Source organism: Drosophila miranda, chromosome XL, assembly GCF_003369915.1.
Source record: "Drosophila miranda strain MSH22 chromosome XL, D.miranda_PacBio2.1, whole genome shotgun sequence".
Lineage (NCBI taxonomy): Eukaryota > Metazoa > Arthropoda > Insecta > Diptera > Drosophilidae > Drosophila > Drosophila miranda.
The window spans coordinates 6,258,592-6,275,124 of NC_046673.1; the positions used below are offsets into that span (position 1 = coordinate 6,258,592).

Here is a 16,533-nt window from a genome sequence, read left to right on the forward strand (position 1 = left end):
TGACTTCAAAAAATCACTAATTGGGCAATCTAGACTCGAGTGAAGGGCCTGTAGCCAAACTACTTGAGCACGGCTCATGTCACACAGAAAAAAAATTCGGCGACCCTTTCGAGGGCTTGTCTAGACCGAGTACAAAATAAGTAGAGTCAGAGGGCGGGATTTGAAGACAAAATGCCTATAATTCAAGGATCTAAGTTTACAATTTCACAAATCGCAGAATAACTCCATTCTCTAATAGTTGTTGTAGACAAACTCGCTGAGAAGGGAGTTAGCAGGGCCGTCGCCTCCCGAACCGCCTCCGCCGCCGGCTCCAGTGGATCCTTCTTGCATGTTGCGTAACATGCGGTGGCGGAAGTGCATGGAGCGCAAACGCTGCATACGCCGCTTCAGATTGCAGTACACGGGACAGCAGTCGGGAAAGGGCTTGTACATGAGCTCCTCCTCGTCGCCCTGCTCACATTCGTCGGGCAGAATGTCCAGGCAGCTGGAGGAAACGTTGGGCATGGGATAAGGTATTAGTTCAGATTCGTTTGGCTTAGAATGGTTAAAAGAATGGCTTGGAAGTGCTCATGCAGGATGGTGGGATGCACATGCAGATCTAGGTACGAGTATATATGTATGTATATAATTAAATTGGTCAACTACTCATTCGGTCTAGACACTTTTTCCACTACGAAAATAGACCTGGAACGGGGTATTATGTGGTTGTTCTCGCAAAATAGATTGGAGCACAGGCTGAGCAAGACCAGGCGGCGTGGTAGGAACTTTGACTGCTCCCACATGCAGCGGCGGAAGGTTCCTGTACAACAACAAACAAACACAGTCAGTTTGAGTCGGAGCCCGGACAGAGCAGCCGGACACCCGTAATTGAGCACTCACGCAGCACGCTGTTGTCGTTCTCCCCGGAGTCCTCCTGGGCGTTGTAGTTACGCTGCATCTGGTAGTGCTTCATGTGGAACTGGCCAAAGCCCAGGCAGCCAACGAGGGCCAGGCTCAGCAGGACCCAGATCTTCTCCAAATTGTACATCTCTGTGATTCGGCGGGCGTGTATAAACTACGCGCTAAGCTCACACCACACAGACCCTTAGAGAAAAAAGCGGAGCAGAACAGAACAGAACAGAACAGAGTACATCAGTAAAGCGAGCAGAGCGTGGCACAGCTATTATTTAGTCGGCATTATGTATACGCAACGTCGGACAGTCTTTTCTCTGTGCTCGTTGTGTGTGTGCAGGTTCATTTTTTTAAATTGTCGTTTGTGCCACGGCTCTTGATTAAATCAAGAAAAACATTGCAACGCAAATTTTTGCGTTTTACCCATGCCCATGTCCCATGCTCCAGCCCGGCAAGCTGATGCCCGTGATTAATGCCCCCAATCCAATCCAGGTCCAACTGCGATTTGATGCCTTGTCATATCGCATGAGAAACAAACCCCAGAGATTGGACTAAAACAGTTTGTCATAATAATCGTTTATTTCCCAACAAGCGCAATAATGTCAAGTGCAAGTTGAGTGAACCATTAGAATGGATTCACTAAAGGAAACAGGGATCCATCCATTTCAATGGGGAAGGTCTAAACAGATCTGATGGTATTTAATTGATGTTCACGGTATGTATACCTATACGTATACACCTATTCAAGAGTTACCTTTAACCTTGAATGTGATTTCTTAAATGAGACCTTCACATAAAGCCGTATCGACATCGCTTGACCTTGACCCTAGGAATTTTAATGGATAGTGCCAAGAGGGTTTTAACATTTTTGGTTTTTAGGATTAACTTTATTCCCTTAGCTAGTTCTGAACCTTAAATCTTTATACAATGTACATCGTCACATATTTGTATCAGATACTAAGTCGAAGGTCTTTTTTCGGTTTCGCTATACACCAAATTAGGAAATTGATTAGATTTTAAGATCAAACAACTAAATATGTCAACTGGTCGTATGGTCAAATTTCCAAAATTCGCGCTGACTTAGTATAGTGCAAGCAATTGGTAGCCCATTACTACCTCTTCCCTTTATTACAAAGCGTACAGGCGCACATTAGACTAGTGCAGATAGCGCATGTATCTCTCCACTCGAGAGATATACCGACGGGTTGTACTTTGGAAGAGAGAGAAGGAGAGCTGGATTATATCTCATTAGTCCCCATCCGCAAGTTACGTGTAGCTAAAACCTATTTTCCGGAACTTAGTTGTGGCACCAGCAACTTTACCGGATTTGTTGTTTGCCAACACCAGTTTAAATACAAAACTCAAATTATGGATGGACTAAAGTATATTGATTACAGACTATAACTATAATCTGCTAATTCGGTAATTCACTTTCGTTTCTGGAGCAAGAGATGCCTCATTTAAAGATCAAAGATTCGTGAGTAAAAATCAATTCATTTCTTTACTGGTAGATGCTTCTGCTGTCGCTACGGGTGCATCTGTTGTTCCATCTGATGTATCGGCCTTTGTACGATTATCTTCTTCTGTATGGATATGTGCATCTGTCAGTTTTTCTTCTGGTGTATTCATAGGTGCATCTGATGAATCATCTGATATTACATCTGTTGGGTCATCTGATGGGTCATCTGATGGGACATCTGATGATTCATCTGTTGCTGCATCCGTAAGTGCATCTGATGTTGTATATTCTGTTGAGTCTATTCGTGAGACTGTTGATGCATCTGATGGTTCATCTATTGCTGCATCCGTAAGTGCATCTGATGTTGTATATTCTGTTGAGTCTATTCTTGAGACGGTGGATGTATCTGATGGTTCATCTGTTGCTGTATATTCTGTTGAGTCTATTCGTGAGACTGTTGATACATCTGATGGGTCATCTGTTGCTGCATCCGTAAGTGCATCTGATGTTGTATATTCTGTTGAGTCTATTCGTGAGACGGTGGATGTATCTAATGGTTCATCTGTTGCTGCATCCGTAAGTGCATCTGATGTTGTATATTCTGTTGAGTCTATTCGTGAGACTGTTGATGCATCTGATGGTTCATCTGTTGCTGCATCCGTAAGTGCATCTGATGTTGTATATTCTGTTGAGTCTATTCGTGAGACGGTTGATGTATCTGATGGCTCATCTGTTGCTGTATCTGATGGTTCATCTGTTGCTGTATATGATGGTGCATCCGTAAGTGCATCTGATGTTGTATATTCTGTTGAGTCTATTCGTGAGACTGTTGATGCATCTGATGGTTCATCTGTTGCTGCATCCGTAAGTGCATCTGATGTTGTATATTCTGTTGAGTCTATTCGTGAGACGGTTGATGTATCTGATGGTTCATCTGTTGCTGTATCTGATGGTTCATCTGTTGCTGCATCCGTAAGTGCATCTGATGTTGTATATTCTGTTGAGTCTATTCGTGAGACTGTTGATGCATCTGATGGTTCATCTATTGCTGCATCCGTAAGTGCATCTGATGTTGTATATTCTGTTGAGTCTATTCTTGAGACGGTGGATGTATCTGATGGTTCATCTGTTGCTGTATCTGATGGTTCATCTGTTGCTGTATATTCTGTTGAGTCTATTCGTGAGACTGTTGATACATCTGATGGTTCATCTGTTGCTGCATCCGTAAGTGCATCTGATGTTGTATATTCTGTTGAGTCTATTCGTGAAACGGTGGATGTATCTAATGGTTCATCTGTTGCTGCATCCGTAAGTGCATCTGATGTTGTATATTCTGTTGAGTCTATTCGTGAGACTGTTGATGCATCTGATGGTTCATCTGTTGCTGCATCCATAAGTGCATCTGATGTTGTATATTCTGTTGAGTCTATTCGTGAGACGGTTGATGTATCTGATGGTTCATCTGTTGCTGCATCCGTAAATGCATCTGATGTTGTATATTCTGTTGAGTCTATTCGTGAGACTGTTGATGCATCTGATGGTTCATCTGTTTCTGCATCCGTAAGTGTATCTGATGTTGTATATTCTGTTGAGTCTATTCGTGAGACGGTGGATGTATCTAATGGTTCATCTGTTGCTGCATCCGTAGGTGCATCTGATGTTGTATATTCTGTTGAGTCTATTCGTGAGACTGTTGATGCATCTGATGGTTCATCTGTTGCTGCATCCGGAAGTGCATCTGATGTTGTATATTCTGTTGAGTCTATTCGTGAGAGGGTTGATGTATCTGATGGTTCATCTGTTGCTGTATCTGATGGTTCATCTGTTGCTGCATCCGTAAGTGCATCTGCTGTTGTATATTCTGTTGAGTCTATTCGTGAGACTGTTGATGCATCTGATGGTTCATCTGTTGCTGCATCCGGAAGTGCATCTGATGTTGTATATTCTGTTGAGTCTATTCGTGAGAGGGTTGATGTATCTGATGGTTCATCTGTTGCTGTATCTGATGGTTCATATGTTGCTGCATCCGTAAGTGCATCTGATGTTGTATATTCTGTTGAGTCTATTCGTGAGACGGTGCATGTATCTAATGGTTCATCTGTTGCTGCATCCGTAAGTGCATCTGATGTTGTATATTCTGTTGAGTCTATTCGTGAGACTGTTGATGCATCTGATGGTTCATCTGTTGCTGCATCCGTAAGTGCATCTGATGTTGTATATTTTGTTGAGTCTATTCGTGAGACGGTTGATGTATCTGATGGTTCATCTGTTGCTGCATCCGTAAGTGCATCTGATGTTGTATATTCTGTTGAGTCTATTCGTGAGACGGTGGATGTATCTAATGGTTCATCTGTTGCTGCATCCGTAAGTGCATCTGATGTTGTATATTCTGTTGAGTCTATTCGTGAGACTGTTGATGCATCTGATGGTTCATCTGTTGCTGCATCCGGAAGTGCATCTGATGTTGTATATTCTGTTGAGTCTATTCGTGAGACGGTGGATGTATCTAATGGTTCATCTGTTGCTGCATCCGTAAGTGCATCTGATGTTGTATATTCTGTTGAGTCTATTCGTGAGACTGTTGATGCATCTGATGGTTCATCTGTTGCTGCATCCGGAAGTGCATCTGATGTTGTATATTCTGTTGAGTCTATTCGTGAGAGGGTTGATGTATCTGATGGTTCATCTGTTGCTGTATCTGATGGTTCATCTGTTGCTGCATCCGTAAGTGCATCTGATGTTGTATATTCTGTTGAGTCTATTCGTGAGACTGTTGATGCATCTGATGGTTCATCTGTTGCTGCATCCGTAAGTGCATCTGATGTTGTATATTCTGTTGAGTCTATTCGTGAGACTGTTGATGCATCTGATGGTTCATCTGTTGCTGCATCCGTAAGTGCATCTGATGTTGTATATTCTGTTGAGTCTATTCGTGAGACTGTTGATGCATCTGATGGTTCATCTGTTGCTGCATCCGTAAGTGCATCTGATGTTGTATATTCTGTTGAGTCTATTCGTGAGACTGTTGATGCATCTGATGGTTCATCTGTTGCTGCATCCGGAAGTGCATCTGATGTTGTATATTCTGTTGAGTCTATTCGTGAGAGGGTTGATGTATCTGATGGTTCATCTGTTGCTGTATCTGATGGTTCATCTGTTGCTGCATCCGTAAGTGCATCTGCTGTTGTATATTCTGTTGAGTCTATTCGTGAGAGGGTTGATGTATCTGATGGTTCATCTGTTGCTGTATCTGATGGTTCATATGTTGCTGCATCCGTAAGTGCATCTGATGTTGTATATTCTGTTGAGTCTATTCGTGAGACGGTGCATGTATCTAATGGTTCATCTGTTGCTGCATCCGTAAGTGCATCTGATGTTGTATATTCTGTTGAGTCTATTCGTGAGACTGTTGATGCATCTGATGGTTCATCTGTTGCTGCATCCGTAAGTGCATCTGATGTTGTATATTTTGTTGAGTCTATTCGTGAGACGGTTGATGTATCTGATGGTTCATCTGTTGCTGCATCCGTAAGTGCATCTGATGTTGTATATTCTGTTGAGTCTATTCGTGAGACGGTGGATGTATCTAATGGTTCATCTGTTGCTGCATCCGTAAGTGCATCTGATGTTGTATATTCTGTTGAGTCTATTCGTGAGACTGTTGATGCATCTGATGGTTCATCTGTTGCTGCATCCGGAAGTGCATCTGATGTTGTATATTCTGTTGAGTCTATTCGTGAGACGGTGGATGTATCTAATGGTTCATCTGTTGCTGCATCCGTAAGTGCATCTGATGTTGTATATTCTGTTGAGTCTATTCGTGAGACTGTTGATGCATCTGATGGTTCATCTGTTTCTGCATCCGTAAGTGTATCTGATGTTGTATATTCTGTTGAGTCTATTCGTGAGAGGGTTGATGTATCTGATGGTTCATCTGTTGCTGTATCTGATGGTTCATCTGTTGCTGCATCCGTAAGTGCATCTGATGTTGTATATTCTGTTGAGTCTATTCGTGAGACTGTTGATGCATCTGATGGTTCATCTGTTGCTGCATCCGTAAGTGCATCTGATGTTGTATATTCTGTTGAGTCTATTCGTGAGACTGTTGATGCATCTGATGGTTCATCTGTTGCTGCATCCGTAAGTGCATCTGATGTTGTATATTCTGTTGAGTCTATTCGTGAGACGGTTGATGTATCTGATGGCTCATCTGTTGCTGTATCTGATGGTTCATCTGTTGCTGTATATGATGGTGCATCCGTAAGTGCATCTGATGTTGTATATTCTGTTGAGTCTATTCGTGAGACTGTTGATGCATCTGATGGTTCATCTGTTGCTGCATCCGTAAGTGCATCTGATGTTGTATATTCTGTTGAGTCTATTCGTGAGACGGTTGATGTATCTGATGGTTCATCTGTTGCTGTATCTGATGGTTCATCTGTTGCTGCATCCGTAAGTGCATCTGATGTTGTATATTTTGTTGAGTCTATTCGTGAGACGGTTGATGTATCTGATGGTTCATCTGTTGCTGCATCCGTAAGTGCATCTGATGTTGTATATTCTGTTGAGTCTATTCGTGAGACTGTTGATGCATCTGATGGTTCATCTGTTGCTGCATCCGTAAATGCATCTGATGTTGTATATTCTGTTGAGTCTATTCGTGAGACTGTTGATGCATCTGATGGTTCATCTGTTTCTGCATCCGTAAGTGTATCTGATGTTGTATATTCTGTTGAGTCTATTCGTGAGACGGTGGATGTATCTAATGGTTCATCTGTTGCTGCATCCGTAAGTGCATCTGATGTTGTATATTCTGTTGAGTCTATTCGTGAGACTGTTGATGCATCTGATGGTTCATCTGTTGCTGCATCCGGAAGTGCATCTGATGTTGTATATTCTGTTGAGTCTATTCGTGAGAGGGTTGATGTATCTGATGGTTCATCTGTTGCTGTATCTGATGGTTCATCTGTTGCTGCATCCGTAAGTGCATCTGCTGTTGTATATTCTGTTGAGTCTATTCGTGAGACTGTTGATGCATCTGATGGTTCATCTGTTGCTGCATCCGGAAGTGCATCTGATGTTGTATATTCTGTTGAGTCTATTCGTGAGAGGGTTGATGTATCTGATGGTTCATCTGTTGCTGTATCTGATGGTTCATATGTTGCTGCATCCGTAAGTGCATCTGATGTTGTATATTCTGTTGAGTCTATTCGTGAGACGGTGCATGTATCTAATGGTTCATCTGTTGCTGCATCCGTAAGTGCATCTGATGTTGTATATTCTGTTGAGTCTATTCGTGAGACTGTTGATGCATCTGATGGTTCATCTGTTGCTGCATCCGTAAGTGCATCTGATGTTGTATATTCTGTTGAGTCTATTCGTGAGACGGTTGATGTATCTGATGGTTCATCTGTTGCTGTATCTGATGGTTCATCTGTTGCTGCATCCGTAAGTGCATCTGATGTTGTATATTCTGTTGAGTCTATTCGTGAGACTGTTGATGCATCTGGTGGTTCATCTGTTGCTGCATCCGTAAGTGCATCTGATGTTGTATATTCTGTTGAGTCTATTCGTGAGACGGTGGATGTATCTAATGGTTCATCTGTTGCTGCATCCGTAAGTGCATCTGATGTTGTATATTCTGTTGAGTCTATTCGTGAGATGGTTGATGTATCTGATGGTTCGCTTGTTGCTGCATCTGTAAATGCATCTAATGTTAAATATTCTGTTGAGTCTATTAGTGAGTCTGTTGATGTTTTAATGTTTCATCGTTTTTATGAGGTACATCTGTGGTTGTATCTGATAGTGCTTTTAAAATTTGTATATGCTTGTGAGTTCGTTGTTATATCTTTTATTAACTGTTCGCAGCTAACTGTTGTCTTTACTACAGAAAATTATATTGTACCCAATGAACTATCTGCTGATGAGATGCCCCGACTGCTGTCCCTTTGCTTTATGTGGTTATGTAATTTTTTGTCGTTTATATGGCGATACCTTTTTGGGTTTGACTTGTTGACACTGTTGTAGCGGGTGCTTTGGAGGTGCTTTCACCACTTGTTGAGTCCTTTGAGGTCGCTAATGGCGTACTGGAGATCGAAGCGTTGGTTGTACCGTTTCCGGTCGCTAAACTGTCGGAAACTCCCTCGGTGGATTGTTGTATACTTACTGTCGATGGCCAAATAGTGTATGCCTCTGTTGTTGGTGGTGGCGTTGTGGTGGTCGGCTGGGGGGGCAAGGGCATGCTCACGGCGCTGCAGTATAGATCATTGCACAGTGGATAGCTGTTCTTTTCCTTGATGCGGAAATGGCAATCGAAAATGCTAGGACGTAACGGAAAGTAGTTGTAAGCTTCTTGGGAGATACTGGACGGAGATGGCATAAGTTTCACCCACCTCAATTGGTGTCTGTTGCTGCAGCTGAATAGGCACAGGAAATAGGCGGAAAATATGCCAATCTGTTTCTCGCACCAATGCTGGGAGCTTTGCACTATAATTGTGGGAGGTGGGAGTGCAGAGGATTAGTGGCAAAAGTTTTCGGTGGCAGCTGCTGTTGTGGATTGGGCACTTACCAGCGGCTTCATATCGCTTGCAGTAGTACGACTGCGGCTGCGAACCTGTGAATATATAAATATCAGAGAGAAGCGTGGCATATTTCGGGAGGCAGCTAGTTGGCAGACTCCCATGAAAGACTGTTTCTAACTTGCTGCGCTGCAAGTGCCACCGACGGCGGCTACCACGAGCAGCAGCGGAATGAAAAGTATAAGTTGCATGTCAGCCTTCTTGAGTGCAAGCTGCAAGCGGCAAGCGGCAAGCGCCTAAATGAATATCCACAGCTGCGGCCAAAGCCCGAAAAGAAAACGGAAAGCACGGAAGTGGAAACACAATTTTTGAAAGTTCGACTGGGAGTTGGAGAGACTCGCTAGGAGTTTGCCAGCAGCTTCCTCTCTGATCTTGCTCCTCCCCGTGATGTGGGGCCCGACTGGAAACAGAATAAGACGTCCCGGTAGCAAAGGCGTTTTATTTATACTCGGGTGTACGCTTTCAACTGTCTGAAAATCGTATAAATAATTTCTTGGCTTCTTTTCCTTTGCCACTTTTGAAGTAAGCACTACCGAAAATGATTACAAACTTTTCCAAATGACATCGTAAAAAGTTAAATAAGTTTTTAGCAGCAACTCGAACAACACCAAAACCAACAGCAACACCAACACCAACACCAACAAAAATAAAAACAAAAACAAGTAACAAGTAAAAGTGGCAGCAACAAGAGTGTAAGACGACTCGATAAGTGCTAGAAAATTCCATGCGTAATTGCATTCTGAATATTTATTCGTTGGAGCAGCACCAACTTCTCCCTCTGTCCACTCCCCACCACTGCACAGTGGTTGCACTTATGTATACTCATATATGTACATACATATGTATATACAGATACCGAACCAAAATACTTCCCGTGGACATATCGAGCTACAATTTGTAGGTCGATGCAGACTAGAACTGTAGTTTTTTCGCTGTTTATACATATTCAATATTAAGTCAAACCTCTAAGGCGATAAAACCGCTTGTATAAACATAGGTTTCGGAAGATCGAGGATTCGTTGGATATCAAAAGACCGCAAATACGGAAGCAGCGGAATCATAGTGTCTAGAAAGCTGGTCAGTCCTCGTTGTTGCCATTCTGTCACAGCAATTCTAATGTTTTACAAATTTAATTAATACATTTTTGCAACTCAGCCGGGCTGTCATATATCCGTTATCTTCAATGTCCTGCAATACGGCATCCAGCGCATTTTGAACCTTTTTGGATGGAGTACGGATTCGTCACAAATGAAACTACGCCAAAAAAACAACAAAATAACCAAGTGATGTTGGTAGAACGGGCAAAGGAGACCTTTGTGGTCGAAAAATGCTAAGAGCTAAATTGTTTCACAACACTGGCTAAACATACAGCTAATTGCCCAAACCTTACAGTGCTTTATTTGATTGGTTCCGATTCTAGCGATTCTGTCTCGAAAAGAAGTTTCTAGCATCATAAATGTGAGGTCAAGTGTAAATTGGCCGTTTTTCATTGTAAAAACAAGGTCAGATCTAGTTTTAACTTAAATTGTGGGTATGTACATATGTAATCGTATGATCCGTGTACTTGTATGACCCTACACAATAGGCGAAGTATTTCTTGATTCAGCCTTATCATTCATTCAAGCGGAGCCCAAGGCCAAATGGACGTTTCCCAAACTTCCCAAAAACTGTGTCTTATTTGGATAAATAATGGCCCCTTTTCAGCTGCAAGAAGCTAAAAAATCCACTCCGGGGTCCTGACTTATGTACCATGGAGCCTGTTTGGGGAATTAAAATAATAATTAAGATTCAGAAATCGATGAAACGGTACTGCCTAAATGTATAGGACACCAATGCCTTGGTGAGAAGTACGCACCGAGGACTTCTAGAATTCAAAGCTCTAATAATGTTTTTCAGCTGTAATATTCGAATTTTACTTGAAGAACCTGAAGACTACGAATCATTTCTCTGCGTTACTTAATTTTTAAAGGATAGAAAGTTATAAAATTACGTTTTATTCTTTAACTGAACAGTGCTTCAAGTTATAGGTGATCGAACTTGAATGATGAGGGTAAATGTGTACAAATACACTAACAACAATCGGACGGACACAAAAAACATACAGAATCAGAAGCAACTAACTCACAAAATACATTTTTGAAACCACAGAGTTTAAAGGATTTTGTCTGTAGCTACATATATGTCTTGTCTATCTTGTGTACGTAAAATTAAAACATAAACTCAATTTGGACGTTAAAAGTACGAAAAGTGTAACTCTATGCCAATAAATCGGGCTGCACTATAAGAGCTTTTGCAACTTTGTTTCGTGCGCATACCTAAGCGATTAAAACCCCATGTAAACATTTCAGAGAGAGTGTAATGTGTAACAGAAGGTCCGTATACATCTGTACATGGATATAAGCTTTACTATCCACGTCCTTCGAGATTTCTTTGCCCGTGGGCAGTCTGTGCTTCCTTTGGAGCCGTTTTCCTCGAATCTTTACAAATTAAACATTCAAAATGATATGTATTTTGTATAATGTTAACCTGTCCTGCAACCGAGTCATAATCAGTGTTATCATAGAAGATAGAACCAAATTCCTTTCTCCAGAAGCTTATACTTGTAGTCCCGAAAAGCATTAGATTTTTTGTGTAGTCACGGATGGTTATACTAATTTAAAATGTCTTTAAAATGCAAAGCTCCACCAGCTCCAAAACGCACCATCGTACTCCGCAAGAATGCAAAGAACTCAAAAACCCTGCTGTGCAATACATATTTAGAGCAGAGAACAATTAAGTTTGTTAAAGTTAAAAGTTTCTAGCGACAACATTGTCTGCTCCGACCTTTTGTTTTCACATGGCTATTGTCACCCCAAATTCCGACTCCTCCCCGCGTGCGGCTGTTTTCCACTTGGCCAACCGCACTAAGCCGTATCGCTTGCCTTGGCTGGATGAACAAGGCTGCGGGGTACCAGTGGTAGTGGGGGCGAGTAGATAGCTGTACTCGTACGTGTTGTTGCGAAAGGCGTAAACTGTATTTTTATGAAACTGGGCAAACAATTACCCCGAGCGACTAGCGTCCATTATGGGGGAGAGCGACAGGAGCAGATTGAGAGAAGTTGTTTGGGGTATCACACTCTCTGCTGGAGACAGAGACAGGGAATTGGGAGATGAACAGCTGTACTGCCCACTCCACTCCTCTGGGCGAGTCAGTTATCCTATTTTGGGCTCGAGTCAATTAGAATACTAATTTGTATGCAAATATTTGTGAATTGAATAAGGTTAAGTTTTTCTCGCCAGTGGTGTGTGTGTGTGTGCCCGTATCTGTTCTTGAGCTCGGTTTATTCGTCCCTTTGTTAGTCCTTTATTATGGAGACGTCTCGTGGCCGGAAATCCACTAAGAGCTAGCCGCGGAGAGGAGCAAAAGAAATTACCAGCATGATGGACTAAAACAGCGGTGGGCATTCTGTTTGAATTTCGGAGTAGTCCTCCGACAACCACCACAACAAAAATCCCCTATCAGCGCAACTCGAGCCGGTCATCACTGTGCTGCGTCATGCACACACAATATATGTTGTTGTACAGTCGCAGTAGCAAGCGTCGTGAAATTCTTAGGGAGATGTAGCGCAAAGGAAAATAGATTAAAAATAAAAAATGTCTTCAAGATGATAATTTTCTGGAATATTAAAGCTAGAAGAAGAAGAAGCTTAAATTGATTAATCCATTGAAATAAAGTTTTCTTTTGTATTTTAATACTTATATAATTATCAAAAAGAAATTAGTAACTTTTCTGTTTTTCAAATTATCTTTAGATTTAAGAGCTGGGCTTTTTGTAGGGCTTTGGAAGTAGTTGAAACGACCAATCTAGCGACAGCGACAAAAAATGCCACGCTCTGAAATTTCATGCATTTGCGACTTCTCGGTGGTCTTCGCAATGTTATCCAATTCGTCTAATTTGTACTTCCTGTTGTTGCTTAATCAATTTCCAATAAAACTACGTACCAATTTCTTTTTTATAAAATCAAACGCTTGTAACTCTTTGGATTTTGAAAGAATGTTAGAAAATATTTTATTTATATAGAAAACCAACTTTTTGCAATCCGTTGACCCGTTGTCTCCGGCACAGTTCGCCGTACAACAGGAGGACGATATTCCGAAAACTGATGTACTGCCATCGTACTGAGTATCCCGGTATTACAATATGATAAGGTAATGCAATCTATATATATAACTTGATTAGGTTATTATTAGGTATAGGTTACAAATGTAAACAGAAGTTGTCTAAATAAATTTCTTTCGCTTAAGTTTAAGATACGTATGGTACCTGTCTACATTTCTGCATTTCTGTTCGCTCTGATTATAAAATACTAAAATACCATTGTTCTTTGTTTGCATTTTTTTTTTTTATGAATTTTTGTAGTTTCATTGTCCGGCTTATATCTTAAACCCTCAAATCTCTTTAGAGTCTCTCTTTGGATAATGATTCAGAATAATATTTTATATTTTGTTACTAGTCATTATAAACATGGACCGTAAATAATGATTTTCTTTTATTATTATTATTATTATTATTATTATTATATCGGTTGTGGCATACATATGTATCTCGTGTTTGACAGTTCACAGCTAATCAATTACAACAAACACATTAGCTAAAAAGTCCTCGAATAGCTTATTGAGAAAATGTAGATTTTTATTTCATTTTCATCTTAATTTTATTCCGCTAGATCACCCAATGCGCTGATCCGAATTCTCTATCCTGACAAAACCGATGAATGGCTTCCTGATGCCGTTTCGCCACTTTTCGTATCATATTTGACTGCCGCTTCGACTTATATTTTCAGAAGCTGAAGCAGAATAATAGAGCTTATTGCAAATTTTCCAACACTCGTTTTTGGTTTCCTTGGACCGAGTCATGGCCCCAGTCTCGAGCCACCAGACATGTAATTTTTTCGTGCTCTTGGACATTCCCTTTTTCGAACCGAAATCAAAATAATGAACACGGCTGATTTGAGGTATTTAAGTAGAGAATGATCAATGGAGCAAAGGACTGAGTTTAAGGGCTAGTAAGGGCCGTGATCTCAGCCCTCTCGAAGACACCTCCTTCAGTCAAATCAAATAACCAGTTTTTCATATCAGTTAACCATATTTATTAAATCAGACAGCATGTAGTCGCAGAAAAACGTAAAAAAATGTGTGGGGTAGTCAGCAGAAGAAGCAGGAGAAGAAGATTACACATAAGACAGCTGGACCGCCGTGCACGAGATGTCAGAAGTTCTGCTGCTCGTGACCGAAGAACGTGAACGTCTCGTTACAGCGTATTTCGTAGCAGTCCGGGAACGACGTGAAGTGCCTCGATAAGCGCAGATCGAAAATGAATTCGCAGTACGGGTAACTGCAATCAGAGAGCAAACACTGAAAACTTGGCTATATCTGGATGCAGGTAATGTTCTGTGTGTATGGATGGGGTGGGTGCTTGGAGCAGCAAAAAATAGAAAAAGCTTATAAAATATTTATTCCGAATGGCGATGGCGATGGCGATGTGGATGGCACTAGCACCTTTCCCCGCCACGGAAAAAAACGATACAAAACGATATGAAACTGCTTCCAGCCATTTTAATTGCTATGCAATTCAAATGCCATATATGTACATATGTACAGTGGACATTTCCATCGCAGAATTTGGGTGGATAAAAGTCCTGGAATTGTGAGTGTTCACAGAAGGGAGCCATCACTGTATGTGTGCATGTGTATGCGTGTAGCCCAAGTCCAAAAAGCAAACCCGAAGAAAAAGCCAAATAAGTTTATTTTAAAATGCAATTCACACCACAAAATAACAGAGGCATGCATAAATTGTAGGTTGTGTGTGCGTGTGTGAGTATACGAGCAATGGGGAGCAATAGGGGGGGGGGGGGGGGGGGGGGGGGGGGTGGGGGGTGATTGGCAGTGATGGGGTGTATATTTCAATGCCAATACGAATGTGCTTTAATGAGTGCGAGTGAGTCAGAGTGAGTGAGTGAGTGATTGCATAACTTACATCGGCGGAAACCAGAGGAAGCAGCGGTATGTGCAGAGTATACCAAATGGTCGCTTAAATTCACCATCTGCCGTTTGAATCGAGCCGGAATTGTGCTTCCTCCAGCACTGTGAGGCCCAGCCTGTGGATGGTACTCAAATATGGTCACACACCCGTACACGTACGACTTTATGTGAGTAAGTGCTAAGCAACCAATCTGTTTGCCAGACCCATCTTGGGGATCTTGGCTAAGGACAGGAAGGACTTCGACAGCCAATTAAGCCGAATATTTTTACTTTTTTCCTGGCTTCATTCTCGTGTTTCTCTTAGGTCGGCAAACAGCTTGGACTCGACAATTAATATGAATTCGACAAAGAGAGCAGGAGGCGGTCTCCCTCCCATTCTGCACAAAAATCGTATGCGAACAGTTGCAATGAATTTTCAGTTTACATATTATTTTTGTTGAGTCTTGGTCCTACTGAGCTGACTATTCTTTCTTTCTTCTCACAAATTCTGAACTGAAATTTATATGAAAGACTTGTATGCATTTCAAAAACCTTTGGAACTATGTTTTTTTTTATATCAGTAGAAAAGTTGGAATATATTTTTCGGGAAAGTTTTCCATGAAATCGGAATATAAATCTGTATGTGTATGCATTTGAGGATACATTGTATAAACGTTCGGAAGTCTATTGAATTTCGTATTGTTTTCATAGCATTTTACACCATGTCTGTCACAAGATCTTTATTGTCTTTATTCAACGGTGCGGAACCCGTCGTACGAGTATCACCCATTTTATATAGAAATTTAAAACACTCATACGCACAAGGGCCGAATTCTAGCCCAATTTCGGCAAAACACTTGAAAAAAAAAAATCAAAGCAAAACAAAAAAAATATCTAGAAAGGAGGCAAATGGGCGGGGTTTACGTACTTCCATAGTTGTAATCGCACAAGCAGCAGAGGACCAGCAGCAGAACAAATGTGACTGTTGTGGTACCCCTGCGTGTATGTATGGTTGTGGCAGTGGCTGTGGTGCTTCCCTTGGTGTTTCGCGCTGGTGCCACCGATTTGGCCATTGCGCAACAATCGAAAGTACAACCCCCGTCCGAGTCGAAGTCCGTTTGTGCCATATAGCGGCTGTGAGTGCCTGCGGGGCTTTGAGTGCTTCACGTGAATGCCTCGGCGCGCTGCTTAACTGCAGCCTGCGATGGGTGTCGCGAATGTGCCGAAAATCGCGAGTAAACAGGAGACGCGGCCGGAGCGACAACACCAGCAAATCAAAATGGGAAAGAAATTCCGGAGGTTTGGGGTTGTGTTTCGTTTTTGTGCGCCTCAATTGATGCCAATTGATAAATTATTGTATGCGCTCATGTGGGATGCCTCTTCCGCCTCTTCCGCCCCTTTGCTTGCCTCCCTTTTGCTGCTCTGTAATATGATTACCAGGTCCGGAGCGAGATGGAAACACTTCATCATCTTCGCTCTCTCACTTTGAATCGTCTGGGTCAGCCTCAGTCTCAGTCTCAGTCTCAGTCGTTTTAGGTTTCTATCTCTCAGTCTCAGTCTCGACTCGGATAAAGCTGCCACTGTCGACACCTTTTTGGGGCCTCA

General features: G+C 41.8%; 3 protein-coding genes across 25 annotated transcripts; all 3 read right to left on the minus strand.

Annotated features, from left to right (window-relative positions):
- Positions 1–155: 155 nt before the first annotated feature.
- On the minus strand, positions 156–1,125 carry LOC108151223 (uncharacterized protein CG1552). Of its 2 annotated transcripts, none has more exons than XM_017279720.2 (3): positions 880–1,125; positions 646–799; positions 156–484 (listed from the first exon to the last, which is right to left on the minus strand). In XM_017279720.2, exons 1-3 carry the CDS (start codon positions 1,025–1,027, stop codon positions 232–234), a joined length of 555 nt encoding a protein of 184 aa, XP_017135209.1. In that variant the 5' UTR covers positions 1,028–1,125; the 3' UTR covers positions 156–231. The 2 variants fall into 2 exon arrangements, with proteins under 2 accessions (XP_017135209.1, XP_017135217.1); XM_017279728.2 differs by having other exon boundaries at positions 685–799; positions 880–1,120.
- Positions 1,126–2,257: 1,132 nt separating this feature from the next.
- Positions 2,258–9,341, minus strand: LOC108165111 (serine-rich adhesin for platelets-like). Of its 22 annotated transcripts, none has more exons than XM_033395121.1 (7): positions 9,050–9,310; positions 8,919–8,963; positions 8,743–8,836; positions 8,345–8,670; positions 7,785–8,060; positions 6,309–7,676; positions 2,258–6,200 (listed from the first exon to the last, which is right to left on the minus strand). In XM_033395121.1, exons 1-7 carry the CDS (start codon positions 9,117–9,119, stop codon positions 2,380–2,382), a joined length of 6,000 nt encoding a protein of 1,999 aa, XP_033251012.1. In that variant the 5' UTR covers positions 9,120–9,310; the 3' UTR covers positions 2,258–2,379. The 22 variants fall into 22 exon arrangements, with proteins under 22 accessions (XP_033251012.1, XP_033250999.1, XP_033251027.1 ...); XM_033395108.1 differs by having other exon boundaries at positions 6,309–7,508; positions 7,593–8,060; XM_033395136.1 differs by having other exon boundaries at positions 6,309–6,764; positions 6,957–8,060.
- A 4,692-nt stretch (positions 9,342–14,033) lies between these two features.
- Positions 14,034–16,200, minus strand: LOC108151345. Its single transcript, XM_017279904.2, has 3 exons — positions 15,857–16,200; positions 14,945–15,065; positions 14,034–14,302 (listed from the first exon to the last, which is right to left on the minus strand). The coding sequence occupies exons 1-3, from the start codon at positions 16,053–16,055 to the stop codon at positions 14,176–14,178; spliced, it is 447 nt and encodes a 148-aa protein (XP_017135393.1). The 5' UTR covers positions 16,056–16,200; the 3' UTR covers positions 14,034–14,175.
- Positions 16,201–16,533: the final 333 nt, after the last annotated feature.